The sequence below is a fragment of the Scyliorhinus canicula genome, chromosome 16 (assembly GCF_902713615.1).
Source record: "Scyliorhinus canicula chromosome 16, sScyCan1.1, whole genome shotgun sequence".
In the NCBI taxonomy this organism is placed as follows: Eukaryota; Metazoa; Chordata; class Chondrichthyes; order Carcharhiniformes; family Scyliorhinidae; genus Scyliorhinus; species Scyliorhinus canicula.
The window spans coordinates 72,986,346-73,001,801 of NC_052161.1; the positions used below are offsets into that span (position 1 = coordinate 72,986,346).

The window sequence follows — 15,456 nt, forward strand, 5'->3', positions numbered from 1 at the left end:
AACCTGGTGTTGTAAGACTTTTTACTGTGCCCACCCCAGTCCAATGCTGCATCACTGATTTTTGTCCTTCAGCTAATTTCAAATCCATGCTGCTATTCACCCGTCAATCCTATTGACTTCAATTTTGATGGTGAGATCCTTTTATGAACTTTCAAATGATGTTTGATGTACAAAGTCAGCCGCACTACCCTCATCAACCTTCTCTTTTACTTCATCAAGGTTTGCAATCCAGTTTCCTACATTCATTTGCTTTTCCAGATCCCAGCTGATATTCTAAATTTTGAATATTCTTATTTCCCCATTTGTTTGATGACATCCAATTAAAGTTTCTGTTACTAAAAATAGGAATTTCTAAACTCTAATTTTCATTCTTTTGAGCATTTGTAAAACAAGCTGATCTCATTGTTTGTTTGAATCTAGGGCTGTGGCTGTTTAAATCTAGGGCTGCAGTAGTTTAACTTAAAAGTACATCAGATTCCCAGTAGAAGTCTAGGTGGAACAAAGATGTGCAAATTAGGTGGAGAATTGGCAATGTTAAATTGCCCCTTTGGGGTGTAGTTGCAAGAATAGGCCGGGAGATTGGGCCTAGGTACTGTGGTCTTTCAAAGGGTCGATGCAGACTCGATGGGTCGAATGGCCTCTTTCGACACTCGGGAATGGGCCTAGGCAGGGTGGTCTTTCAAAGGGTCGGTGCAGACTTGATAGGCCAAATGGCCGCCTCCTGCACTGTAGGGATCCTATGATGAATGCAGATAGTCACAAACGACCTTCTTTTTGTTTGGAGTGCATGGGCGGACTCTTTTTGCTATTTTTTTTATTTTTGCAAAGCAACTTAAAAGCCCAACTTGTGAGTGTGTGGTCTGTGTGGGAGCTTTTGGACTAAGGGAACATTGGTGGTAGATGACCAGCTGGTGAGGCCAACTTTATCAGGAAAGTGAAGAAAGTCTTGCATACCCATCTGGATAAACATTTTCAATAATGTATAAACACTTTATACCTCAAAGTGTTGGTGAGGTGCAGTGGGCTTTGATATTTTGTGCAACTAGGATTGGCTGCTGAGATTTCTAAGCTTTCACAGTCCTTTATATTCTTGTAATGTTCTTGCTGTGGTCCATTTTCATCCTAATTGCTGTGAGCTTGCAGAATAATCACCTTTTTTTAAAAGTGAAGTATTGCCTCATGCTTATACCTCCGATAACTTTTTAGCACTGATCACGTTTAACCGATTGACAATATCTCGCATTCCGATATACATATGTTGACATGCCTGGGAGAGCTTGATTAGCAAGGACCTTGGTGTGTGTCACAGACAACAATAATAACACTAACATGCAACGGTTTTGATGCAGCAGTGCTAAAGTGCTAACTATTAAAAGCAAGGCACTAACAATGGGCTGTAATCAAAATGGTTCTAAAGTTTCTCAACAGGATCCAGGTTTGGATGAATATGAGTAACACAGGCTGGATTGATAAGTAACCTTGCAATTGAGCATAATGATCGCACAGCCAGTGTCAGACTTCTGGTTCCTTGTCAGATGATTCAAGGTGGAAAATGGTGCTCTGTGGCATTCCCACTTTATTTCAGAACTTAGAACCCCTCAGAACTTGTATAATTTATCACTTAAAATTCTTATTTCCATCTTTTCATGTCCAGCAATCCCGTTTTGTTTGTTTCATGTTCTCAGGGACGCAGGGTGTCTTGCACAGTTTTAGATAGGAGACAATATGGAAAATTGTGAAGATATCTGCTTTGGTAGGAAAAAACAAATGTAAAATATTTCTTAACCCTGTCACCTGCCAACATAAGATGACCGCCAGCACCCGTTTGCACTTGTTCATACGTATGCAGAAAACCTAAAGCTGAATCTGGCTGACAATGATAAACAGATACACAAATTTAAACTGCCACTTAGAATTTGAGGTTAGGTAAAATTCTTATTGATATATTTAGCAGTCTCATTGTTTTTAAAATTGGTGCATATTTTTTGTCTTCCTAACTCCGGCCGGGTCATCAGGACTCGACGTGTATTTTCTCTGGCTGGGGGGTGAGGGGATCTAGAACCATGAGACACAGTCTCAGAATAAGGGGCAGGCCACTTGGGACTGAAATGAGAAGGCATTTCTTCACTCAGAAGGTCATAAATCGTTGGAATTTTCTACCCCAGAGGACTGGGGGAACTCAGTCATGGAGCATATTCAAGATGCAGATCGATAGATTTCTAGATAGTAAAGGCATCAAGGGAAACTGAGATAGTGTGGGGAAAATGGCATTGCGGTAGAAGATCAGCCATGATCTAGTTGAAAGGCAGAGTAGACTCAAAGGGCCGAATGACCTCCCCTCGGTTCCCATGGCAGTGTTAAGGGTATGAATTCCAATTCACAGCCTAAAATGTGTTTATTGCCAATGCTGAGTTGTGTTCTAGCTGGAAAACATACTCTGGATTTAGGGAAAATTTATAAACCATTGTAGGATCACATTGGATTGTAACTTCATCTGTAAACCTTGTGGTAGACCAGTGTTGTCCATTCTTAGCTACAAATCAGATGGAGTCATGTGATCTCAATATTAATGATCCTATCTTTCAATGCGCTTTAACATTTTTGTGCAATTGTTAGTAAAATGGTAAGAGGCTTAGCAGTGAGGCATAGCAGTGTATGAGAGTGTTTATTGGTGTGAATGATTGGTAAATGTTTCAATAAATATGCAAGTGAATTACGTTGACCTCAAGTGTGTCTTTTTGCATCAAGATATTTTCTGCTGAAAGTCATGCATGCAAATGGAACAAAATTTCCTTAATCACACCTGTGGTGAGTCAATGATTTCTATTGGGCAATGCAGCAATTTCATTGTTCAATTTAGGAGTGTCTTAGGAAGTTTCTCTTTGGAATAAACTGCATTATGCACTCCTACTGTTAGCTGTATATCCCGGTTGAAGTTTAAATCCTTTGCAGCTGCTTTTGTAAAGTGTCATTTGATAAAGGAATATGATGTGTGAGCCACTGACTTTGAGTTACTTCTTTCCACACAGAGCGTCTTGGAGAAGCGATGAAACTAACACAGTCAGAACAGGTACGTAAGAAAGCATTAATCATTCATTGCATCTTATTACATAGACAGCACTGAATCTAGGGAAATAACTAATAATAGAATCCTTACAGTGCAGAAGGAGGCCATTAGGCCCACTCCACAACCCTATCCTTGTAACACCTTCGCCCCACTAACCTTTGGACACTAAGGATCAATTTATCATGGCCAGTCTACCTAACCTGCACAGCTTTAAACTGTGGGAGGAAACCACAGCACCTGGAGGAAACCCACACAGACATGGGGAGAACGTGCTAGCTCCACACGGGGTAGTCACCCAGAGGTCTGAATTGCCTAGGACCCTGGTGCTCCAGTCAGGCTATATCCGGTGTTCAGGACCCCAGCCCATTACCTCTGCTCATACCTACCATATCTTTGCTTCTTGGAGACGTGGACGGGTAAGGTTTGTATTTTCCTAGTCCCAAGGCAGTAGTGCAGGTGCTGAGGCGGACTACTAAGAAGGCCCGCCTCGAGTCACTGGGATATCAGTCCAGCTCTATATTAGTTGTGTTCATTATAGTGCTCCAATGTACTGTGCCTCTGCAATTCAGCAGGCATCTTAAACTGTGATTTCCCAATTCTGATCTCTCTTTAACTGTAGGTACTTTGCTTTGGCTGGAGTACAATCACCCAGGCACTTACACTCCTTTGATTTCTCCTACACGTCATCATTTTCCATGTGTGAGCCAAAGCAATGAATGTTGGTTGGCAGGCTGTTTGATCTGGACACATCACAAGAGCTTATTATAGAGTTCTCGTTATATATGCACTGGCAGGATGCACTCACTGGAAATCAGGAAAGGTCTTGGGTCAATTGTTGCCTATTTTTGCTTCAGAAAAAACATTGGAATTGGATGGCCAATTGTGTATTATCCATAGCATTGCACTGAATCCTTCAGTAGAATTTCATTTGGACCCAGAATCAGCATTGCTCGGGCAGCCATGTTCATCAGGATGCCAAGGCCGGAGCAGAATTGGACCTGATTACGGACGGCTTGCTAAGCTGGTGGAGCCTCCACAGGCAGCTCCCCATATTCAGAGAGAATTTCAGACTGTTTGCCCAAATGGCGGCCTGCCCTAGGGTAAATTCTAATGAGAAGGGCAAGAGGAAGGGGGCCAATGTCTGTTGTGGTCATTAGGAGCTTGGTGAAGCCAGTTGAAAGAATTCTCCTAGCTCCACTTGAAATTGAGACTTAAAATTTGATATTTATTACCCCTATTTTGCATCTGGAAAACAAAGGTGGCCAATTTATGTGAATTGTTGGCTCAGAGCCTAAGCACTAACTTTAGAATCTCATTGGGAACTAATGGTGTGCGCTGGAAACTTTTTGCATTGACCCACATGTTGAAGATACCTTTAGCTACCTGTTTGAAGTAATGGGTTTTCCAGGAGATGTGCATCTGTCTACTCTTCTTCCTGTTTTTAAAATGTTTGATTAACCTTTGGAGATTTTTCCATTCTGAACTTGATCACTTGGTGCAGCAACCCAATTTGTACACAGTGAGCCAGTATTCGGTCCCAGAAAACCATCTCTGCTCCAAAATACACCTTGACAATGATTCTGTGATTATTGTTCTGGAGCTTTAGTTTCCCTAGTGGCTCCAGAGGGCATTGTGCGCACAGCCATAATGCAGTGAGGAAAACAGAGTCTCTTCTGAATCTTGTATATTTGGATCACCTGCCCAGCCTAACCATTCACCAAAGTCAGGTTGGGGGGTTACAACCTTGGTTATAAAGAGGCCAAAATTTGAAATCTCAGTTACTTATTAAGAGAATAAGCCATAAGATTCTATGGTTTCAAACAAACAGATGAATTCTTACTATGCAAGAGTCAACAAAGCAAACAGTCCATATTATCTGTTCTAGACTCTAGATTTAATGAGTCAAGCAAACTGTGGTCGAACACAAGCCATAAACTGCACACAATGGCAGACACAACCAACACAGATCCCACAAATTCTCAGAAGCCCACCCAGATGTCAGCAATCACTGTATCACAAAAATCCATAACTCTATCTTCCTCATGAGGAATTTTGGCGCCTCTCCTTTGAGGACGTAGCGTCTGATTTCCCTTCAACAGCAGCTCCAGCTCAGCCTGGAGACCCATATGCTGCTGCTTGTTGTCAAGCAACAGGACTCCTGTTCAGACTGCCCAATGACTGCTCATTGCTCCCATCTTTGGGAAATTCAGGCCCTCCAAGTGCCTCATCCCCTCCGGCCCCATAGGGGCTTCCGACCTGTGCAGCCTGCTGTAGAAATCCCTAAATGCCTTATTCACCCCGACTGAATCACCAACCAGGTTCCCATCTCCGTCCTTTACTTTCCCTATCTCCCTAGCTGCCTCCCTCTTCCTAAGCTGCTGTGCAAGCGTTCTGCTGGCCTTCTCTCCATACTCATAGATTTCCCCCCCCCCCCGCGCCTTTCTCAGCTGTTCCACCGCGCCCCCCTATGGTCAGCAAGCTAAACTCCGCCTGTAACCTCTGCCATTCCCTTAAAAGCCCTGCCTCTGGGGTCTCTGCATACCTCCTATCAATCTGTAATAACTCCTTTTCCAGTCGGTCCATCTCTGCCCTGTCCACCTTCTCCCTATGGGCCCGAATTGAGATCAGCTCCTCCCTGACCACCGCATTCAGTGCTTCCCACACCACCACTGCTGACATTTCCCCCGTGTCGTTGACCTGCAGCTATCTCTGAATACATTTCCTCAGTCACTCGCACACCCCTTCATCCGCCAAAAGTCCCACATCCAACCTCCAGTGCAGGCGCTGGTTACTGTCTTTACTAACCTGCAGGTCAATCCAGTGCGGAGCATGGTCTGAGATTGTAATTGCAGAGTACCCTGTATCCACCACCCAAGCCAGCAAGGCCCTGCTCAAAATAAAGAAATCAATCTGGGAGTACACTTTATGCACGAGCGAGTAGGAGAGCTGCTTCACCCTCAGCTGCCCAAATCTCCATGGATTGTAACCAGAAAAGGTCCCAAAACACTGCAAAATTCCCATAATGTTTCCCACTGATGCCTCTGGATCCCTAACGTATAATAGCAAATCATCAGCTATTTGCGAGGCCATATGCTCCACCCCTCCTCTAGCTATTCCTTCCCATGCTTTCAGAGTCCTCAGCATAATTGCTAATGGCTTTATTGCTAATGCAAACAACATGATATTTATTAGTGTCACAAGCAGGCTTACATTAACACTGCAATGGTTCCTGAGAAAATCCCCTAGTCGCCACATTCCGCTGCCTGAGGGAGAATACAGAATGTCAAATTCACCATCAGAAATCCCTGCCTGGTACCTCGGTATAGACGAAAGGACTCTGGAGTCACTTTGTTAGTGCAAATGGGGCCGCATACAACAGCCACATATTCGGTCCAATTTCTCTAGTATCGCGAACAGATAGCCCCACTCTACCCTGTCAAATGCCTCCTCTGCATCAAGGGACATTATGATCTCTGTAACCCGACCTTCCCCTGGGATATGCACCATGTTCAACCGCCGTCTCTCGTTTTCCATCAACCTCTGCCCCGTTTGGTCTTTCCCCACTACTTCTGGCAGACAATGCTCCAATCTTAACACCAACACCTTAGCTGGAAGCTTCGCATCCACATTTAACAGGGTAATTGGACGATATGGTCTGCGGGGTCTTTGTTCTTCTTCTGACGCCTGCCCCAGCGTCTGTGGCAGAGCACTTGAGGAGTCCCTGAACCTTGCTAACAATAGGGGTCAGTTCATCAACACATTTTTTGTAAGATTCCACTGGGAATCCATCAGGCCCTGGTGCCTTCCCTGACCGCATCAATTTCAGCGCTTCCTTTATCTCTTCCAACTCCTAACGGAGCTACTAGCTCTTTCCGTACTTTGGGAAACTCCATCTCCCCCAGGAAATCTCTCTCATCCCGTGGCCGTTCAGACCTCTATAGCTTTTTGTAGAAAGCCCTAAATACCTGTCACCTGAAACCAGCCCCCCACCCCATGTCCTAATCTGGGCAATCTCCCTCTCAACCTCTCGTTTCCTCAGTTGATATGCCAGCGGATGACTTGTCTTCACATACTCGTAGATTGCCTGAGGTGAAATGTCCGCATACCTGTGGTCAATCTCTCTATAATATTGTCCACCAGTTTTCCCCGCTCCCTCCTTGGCTCCGCATCTACATGTGCCTTGAAAGATCTAATTTCTCTCCTCATTTCTACCTTTAGCACCTCCCATAGTATCGAGGGTGAGACCTCCCATTGTTATTGTTCAAAATATAATCCTGGATAGCCCCAGAGATCCTTGCACAGAACCTCGTGTCTGCCAACAGACCTACATCTAACTGCCACCCCTTGTGCTGCCCCCAGCTTACCTCCAACTCCACGTTTACCCAGTGTGGGGGATAGTCAGAAACGATCACCCCGTGAACTCAAGACGACTTCACCCCTGCCAGCAGCACCCGGCCCATGGCAAAATAATCAATCCTGGAAAACACGTTATGTACTGAGAAGAAGATTGAAAACTCTTCCTCCCCCGGATGACTGAACTGTCCCCAGATGCCTGAACTGCTAAGGACCCCTCACCCCTGGTTTCCTCCATTACACAGTGCTGCAGTGGCTAGCACTGTTGCTTTTCAGCACAAGGGACTTGGTTTTGATTCCTGGCTTGGGTCACTGCCTCTGTGGAGTCTGCATGTTCTCCCTGCGTCTGTGTGGGTTTCCTCCGGGTGCTCTGGTTTCCCTCCACAGTCCAAAGATGTACAGGTTAGGTGGATTGGCCTTCGAAATTGCCCTTAGTGCCCAAAAAAGGTTAAGTGTTTACTGGGCTACGGGGATAGGATAGAGGTGTGGGCTTAAATGGGGTGCCTTTCCAACGGCTTGTGCAGACCCGATGGGCTGAATGGCCTGCACGGTAAATTCTATGATTCTGTGAAATGCAATTAATACTCTCACCATATCTTCTCTCTGCCCCCCCCCCCCCCCCCCCCCCCCCCCCAAACCATTTTATGACCCTTCCCCCGCCCCATAATGAATTGATGGGTATCTTGATCTGGTATCACTGCCAGCAACCGTTTCATGGGTGTTGCATTGTTCCAATGCGAGGCGTTTACATTCACCAACACCACCCTGTTTCCCTTCTAATACCTCCGTGACTATTATATACTGGCTGCCCACATCTGCTATTACCTTCTCCAACCAAAACCGGAGCCTTTTATTAACGAGAATCCCCATCACTCGGCCCTGCTGTTGAACTCCGAGTGGAAAACATAGCTCACCCAAACCTTCGAAAGCTGCGTCTGATCTCGCTCAAGCATGTGGGTCTGCTGGAGAAACAGCACGTCTGCCCCAGACTCTTTAAATGAGCAAAAACCAGTGCTGTTTTGATTGAACTCATCATGCCCTGCACATTCCAGATGACCACCCTTGTCGGGGGGGTCTCTCGCCTCCCCTCAACCTCGAGTCAGCCATTGCCACCATGATAGGCCACAGCTTCATCGATGATTCCCAGGCTACAGGCCCACCGAAGATGGCGACCTGTCCCACCCCAGTGGTGGAACAAAAAACTTACTGGTCACTGTTCTCCCCCCCCACATTCTGGTCAGCAGTCTGCCAAATCCTCTAAACCCCCCCCCCCCCCAAACCTGACCTAACTGGCGGAACAAGTCGCAGCACTATTCCCCCACTTTACTTCTGTTAACTAGCCTACTTCCTAGCAAGATGACCCCCCAACCCCACCCATCGCAGGTCCAACCAATTCCTTAACCACCGCCTTCACTCCTTCCCCAAGCTAGCATCCCTTCCCCCAGCTAGCATCCCTTCCCCCAGTCCTCATCCCCACCCATATTAAATAAAACTCTAAACTCAGGGAAGAAATGCCCCACCGTCCCAACAACGACTAAACCCGTTCAGAAGGATGCCACACACCAAAAGTAAAACAACAAAAGAAATGGGAGCAAAGGAAATAAACTGGAAGGACTCTGATTCAATGAGTCATGCTGTCAAAGTTTTTTTTGTCTTGCATTCATCAGGACAGATATGCACGAATACTGATTGCAAAGTGAACAGTAATTTATACTGCATAAGAAGAGAGTGCTGATTGAGTAAATGGACTTTGATTGGTAGAGGTGTTGCCACAGAATGCACCAGGAAACAGTTAACTGCCAAGCTTTTGTTTAAATTCAAACCTGGCAGGTCAACTCTGGTCAAGGCATTGGGGAATGAACCAGGGACAATGTTCCCCAAGCTTTTGTTTAGCTGCAAAATACTTGGTGTGGGTTGTTTGGGGGGAGGGGGGAGAGATGAGCCACTCCTTGGTTCATTTCCCATGGCAATGCCCTGATCAGTCAGTTGGTATGCCTGCTTTGAGTTCAAACAAAAGCTTGGCAGTTAACTCTCCATGCAACATCTCTACCAATCCGAGTTCACCTACCAACCAATCGGCACTCTCTCATGTAATATAAATTGTTCCCTTTACCATTGGTATTCTTGCGAATCTGCCTGATGAGTGCAAGATAAAAGCATCACCAACATGTCTCTCTTTTTTAGCAGTACTCGAGTTCTGTACTCCCAAATGACTGTAAAAACGGAACTGTTTACGAACAAAGTGCTTGTGTGGCCTGGACTGGATCTTTAGCTTTTACTAATATTTCTGTTTTTCATGTGTAGTTCGATATTCTTTGCCCTGTTTCACTGTGTTTCGAGGAGTACCGACCCAATAAGAATGCTAGTTTGGTTCTAGAAAGCAGGAATTTCCACTCGCCAGTTAGCTCCTGTCCAAAGAGCTCCAGATTGAATGTACGTTTAGCATTAGAGTCATTGAAGTTTACAGCACAGAAAAGGCCCTTCAGCCCATCGCGTCTATGCTGGTCAAAAATAATTTTAATTCAATTCTAATCCAATTGGCTATCTAGTTCTCACCAGTAATCAAGTGTCATAACAAAGGTTAAGTGTTGGTGTTTTCTGTCCAATACCTAATTTCTCTCTAACACCAGGAACTGATCGAACTCTGCCAACTGAAGCAGGCTGCGTATAACCTAGAGCAGGGGTGGGCAAACTACGGCCCGCGGGCCGCATGCGGCCCGCCAAAGGTCTTTATGCGGCCCACCAAGTCATTAAAAAAAAACCGTAAAATTTTTTTTTACGGTTAATGGGGAGGCTGTTGGGTTACTTACTGGTATAGGGTGGATATGTTGACTTGAGTAGGGTGATCATTGCTCGGCACAACATCGAGGGCCGAAGGGCCTGTTCTGTGCTGTACTGTTCTATGTTCTATATGAGGCGCCCAGAATCATAACCGGGTGAAGTAATTATTTTACTTAATATACTATGCGCCCTTTAAAATTGTGAATTTCTGAATGTGGCCCTTGCATGGAAAAGTTTGCCCACCCCTGACCTAGAGTGTTTACCCTTGCAGTGCTGTTGTCTTCCTTTTCAATAGAGTTACTGAAATATTTATTCCACAGGTGCTTAGTTCTGGCCCCTGCTAATGAATTACTGTGTTCTGAATGTACAGGCTCTGTTATCATTGGAGCTACAGAGAGACAGTCATATCAAACAGCAGTGTCTAATCCATGAAAGGTGGAAGAGAGCTAAAAGAGAAGAGAAGCTGAGGGCTCAGATACACCCAACAGCAGCAGACCGGGAAGCTGACCCCCAGTTACCAATGAAACCATTCTCCGTCGAATCTGATGGTCAGAAGAAGCTTTCCACAAGTACGGAGATGAGTAGCCTTAATCAGGAGGAATGTCTGAGGCAAATTCGGAAATCCTGTGATCGGGAACCAGACAGTCTTCTCTTTCTGTTGGCAGAGAAGAGAGTTCCTTCAAGGACCTTCGCAGTGAATAAAGCTCCTAAAGATGACAAGACAAGGTTAGAGGAGCAGGAGATGAAAATTTCTGAACTAAAAAGACTTGTTGATCTACTTACAGCTGAGAACGAGAGACTAAAGAAGGAAAATAAGCAGCTAAAGGCAGAGAATGTGCGACTTAGGAAGTCCCCGTTAGAGAAGGAATTAGACATGGATTCAGACTTTGTGAAATCAGACTTGTGGTGCATCAGTCAACCGTCCGATAACACTACCAACGCTGGGAAAGCAAAAGACATTCCAATACCCAACCTTCCTCCATTGGAAATGCCAACTCAGAACATTTCATTAGACGACCTTCCCCTTTTAGAACTTTCTGAGGAGGTTGTGTATAATCTGAAAGAACCATTGGACAACCAAAAGAAAATCTCAAGGGACAAACTATAGGGAGCATACTTGCATTTTAAAAAAACAGTTTGTTAACAAATAAGTGGTACAGTGCCTCAAGATAGCAGTTAATGTTCCTGTTGTATATACGAGTGGCAGGTGACTTTTTTCAGGCTGTATGATTTTCTCATTCAGATGGTTTGGGGCATTGTTTACATTCGGGTATTCAGCTCCATCAATCAGTCTGTGCCACTCAATGAACTCAAATGTGATGCAAATTAAGCCAATCAGGACATTATATGTATTTCTACTGTAAGATGAGGGAACCAAATCAACAACTTTTACTTATGAATGATCAGTTTACATTACAGTAATTGGGGTGCATCATTGTATACCTTTTTTTATTGTTTTCTTTCAATCTAAACCGATTTACTCTGAGATGAATTGTCTAAAAATAAACTAACTTTTTTTGCTGCATGAATGAAAAAAAGTGTTGGTATTTGATTTGCAGATCGAATAATTAAATAAAAATACAATCCTTGCAATTTGATTTTCCAGAACTTTTACTTCTGCTTTAAGTACCATTGTTGTGTAGCAGAGTCCCCCCCCCCCCCCCCCCGGCCACACCCAAAGGCTGGAGTTTGTGTAATACCTGGTAGAGGTGTGCAAGATACCAACAGTTGGTTGTACAAGGGCTACAAAGACACCAATTTGAGATTTTGGGGCAAGAGATAAGATGATAAGACACAGGGTCAGAATTAGGCCACTCGGCCCATCGAGTCTGCTCCGCCATTCAATCATGGCTGGTATTTTCTCATCCCCCATTCTCCTGCCTTCACCCCATAACCCCTGAACCCTGAAACCCTTATTGTTCAAAAATCTATCTCCCACTGTTTTGAAGACACTCAGTGATATGGCCTCCAAAGCCTTCTGCAGCAAAGTTTTCCACAGATTCACCACCCTCTGGCTGAAGAAATTCCTCCTCATCTCTGTTTTAAAGGATTGTCCCTTTAGTCTGAGATTGTGCTTTGCTTCTAGTTTATCCTACAAGTGGAAACATTCTCTCCACGTCCACTCTATCCAGGCCTTGCAGTATCCTGCAAGTTTCAATAAGGTCCCCCCTCATAAACCCAGAGTCCTCAACTGTTCCTCGTACGACGAGCTCTTCATTGCAGGGATCGTTCTTGTGACCTCCTCTGGACCCTTTCCAAAGCCAGCACATCCTTCCTTAGATATGGGGCCCAAAACTACTCGCAATACTCCGAATGGGGTCTGACCAGAGCCTTGTATAGCCTTAGAAGTACGTCCCTGGTCTTGCATTCTAGCCCTCTCAACATGAATGCCTACATTGCACTTGCCTTCCTAACTGCTGACTGAACCTTAAAGAGAATCGTGAAGAAGGACTCCCAAGTCCCTTTGTGCTTTTGATTTCCTAAGCATCTTCGCATTTAGAAAATAGTCTCTGCCTTCATTTCTCCTTCCAAAGTGCATAACCTCACACTTTTCTACATTGTATTCCATTTGCCACTTCTTTGCCCACTCTCCTAGCCTGTCCAAGTCCTTCTGCAGCCTGTCTGCTTCCTCAATACTACCTGCCCCTCTACAGATCTTTGTATCATCTGTAAACTTAGTAACAGTGCCTTCATTTCCTTCCTCCAGATCATTAATGTATATTGTGAAAAGTTGTGGTCCCAGCACCGACCCCTGAGGTACACCATTAGTTACCGGCTGCCTTTCTGAAAAAGACCCCTTTATCCCCACTCTCTGCCTTCTGCTAGTCAGCCAATGCTCTATCCATGCCAGGATCTTGCCCTTAACACCATGGACTCTTAACTTATTTAACAGTCGCCTATGTGGCACCTTGTCAAAGGCTTTCTGGAAATTTAAATAAATCACGTCCACTGGTTCTTCTTTGTCTAACTTCCTTGTTACTTCCTCAAAGAATTCTTTACAGATTTGTCAGACATGACCCCCCCCCCCCCCCCCCCCCCCCCCCTTGAAAAAGCTTTGCTGACTTAGTCCTATTTTACCATGCACTTCCAAGTACTCCACAATCTCATCTTTAATAACAGACTCTTTAAAAACGTTCCAATGACCAAAGTCAGGCTAACCGGCCTATAATTCCCATCTTCTGCCTCCCTCCCTTCTTAAACAGTTGTGTTACATTAGTGACTTTCCAGTCCTCTGGGACCCTTGCTGCCTCCAGTGATACCTGAAAGATCATCACCACTGCCTCCACAATCTCGTGAGCTAACTCTTTTAGAACCCTGGGGTGTAGTCCATCCAGTCCAGGTGATTTATCCACCTTCAGACCTTCAGTTTCTCCAGAACCTTCTTTGTAATGGCCACTGCACTCACCTCTGCCCCCTGGTTCTCCTGGAGCTCTGGCATCCCACTGGTGTCTTCCACCGTGAAGACTGATGCAAAGTAACTATTCAGTTTGTCTCACATTTCTTTGTTTCCTATTATTACTTCTCCAGCCATGCTTTCCAGTGGTCAATGTCTATTTTTGCCTCTCTTACCTTTCATATATTGAAAAATCTCTTCCTATCTTCCTTAATATTACGAGCTAGCTTGCACTCCTACTTCATCTTCTCTCCCCCCCCATTGCTTTTTTAGTTGTCCTCTGCTCGCTTTAAAGGCATCCCAATCCTCTGGCTTCCCACTAAATACTTGCCACTTTGTATGCTTTTTCTTTTGCTTTTATGCTGCCCTTGACTTCCCTCATCAACCATCGATGCCTTGTCCTCCCCTCAGCATGTTTCCTCCTCCTTGGGATGAATTTCTGTTGTGCCTCCCGAATAACCCCCAAAAACTCCTGCCATTGCTGTTCCACTGCCTTCCCTGCTAGGCTCCTTCTCCAATCAACTCTGGCCAGCTCCTTCCTCATATCTTTGTCGTTACCCTTATTTAATTGTAATACCATTGGATCTGATTGCAGCTTCTCCCCCTCAAATTGCAGGGTAAATTATATCATATTATAGTCACTGCTCCTTAAGGGTTCCTTCACCTTAAGTTCCCTAATCAAGTCTGCCTCATTACACACACCAAATCCAGAATTGCCTGTTCCCTCGTAGGCTCTTGTCACAAGCTGCTCCAAAAAAACCATCTGAGACATTCCACAAATTCCTTTTCTTAGATCCACTACCAGCCTGATTTTCCCAGTCCACCTGCATGTTGAAGGTCCCATGATTATTGTAATATTGCCTTTTTTACATGCTTTTTCTATCTCCTGATTTATTTTCTGCCCCACCTCCTGACTACTGCTAGGGGGCCTGTGTATAACTCCCATCAGGGTCTTTTCACCTTTGCGATTCCTCAACTCTACCCACATAGATTCTATGCCTTCTCATCCTATATCGCTCCTTGCTATTGATTTAACTTCATTCCTTACTAACAATGCAACTCCGTCCCCTTTGCCCATCTGCCTGTCCTTTCGATGGGACTCGTATCCGTGGATATTTAGATCTCAGCCCTGATTCCCTGGCAGCTACGTCTCTGTGATGCCCACATCGTACCGGCCAATTTCATACAGCCGGGATGTGCAGAAGAAACAGTAAGTGTCCGTGACTTGCAACTTGCCGCCGGTGGTAGAAGTGGAGAAAATAATCTCCAGGACAGGGCAAGTAATCGAGGAAACTGCACTTGTAGGACTATGGGCATAGGGCAAAGGAAATGGGACTGACTGGATTGCTGTTCAGAGAGTCAGCATGGATTTAATAGGCCAAATGCCCTCACCCTCCCCACTTCTATGTTATGATTCTACGTCTGACAGCAACTTTTCCTCCAGAGCTTAGCGCATCAGGCAAAAGTACCGGCTTCCATGTGTCTTAAGTGCAACCTCCTTTGAACTGGCTACATGTCCGTGGCACTGTTTGAAGAGTACTGACTTCTGGTGCTGTGACTTGCATTCTTGCATTCATTGATGTTTATGCAATCCTGAATCGCTTCAAAATAATTCACTGTATCTGAAGCATTTGGTCCAGATGTGATCGGGTGCTTTATGAATAAGATCGTTCCTTGGACTCGGAGCTGTGCCAGAGCACCGCAAATGTGACTTGCAATTAAAATAATTTATGTAAACTCTTCTGAGTAATATCAGCCACTGTTTTCTGCTGCTTTTAAATGATTTACTGTCGATCTAGCTCATTTTAACAATATTTTTGTCCACATCATCGAAGGGAGCTCCAGTCTTTTTTTAAAATCC

General features: G+C 44.8%; 1 protein-coding gene across 5 annotated transcripts in view; it reads left to right on the forward strand.

The window, feature by feature from the left end:
* Nucleotides 1-11,794, forward strand: part of nrbf2b (nuclear receptor binding factor 2b) — a 56,128-nt gene extending 44,334 nt beyond the window's left edge. For 4 of the 5 annotated variants that reach the window (XM_038773493.1, XM_038773496.1, XM_038773494.1 and 1 more), the window contains 2 exons: nt 3,030-3,070; nt 10,572-11,794. In XM_038773493.1, the coding sequence (XP_038629421.1) occupies nt 3,030-3,070; nt 10,572-11,309 (779 nt within the window). In that variant the 3' untranslated portion in view covers nt 11,310-11,794. Of the gene's footprint in view, nt 1-1,710; nt 1,754-3,029; nt 3,071-10,571 lie in introns of those variants that run through there. The other variant, XM_038773497.1, reaches the window with a different exon arrangement.
* Nucleotides 11,795-15,456: the final 3,662 nt, after the last annotated feature.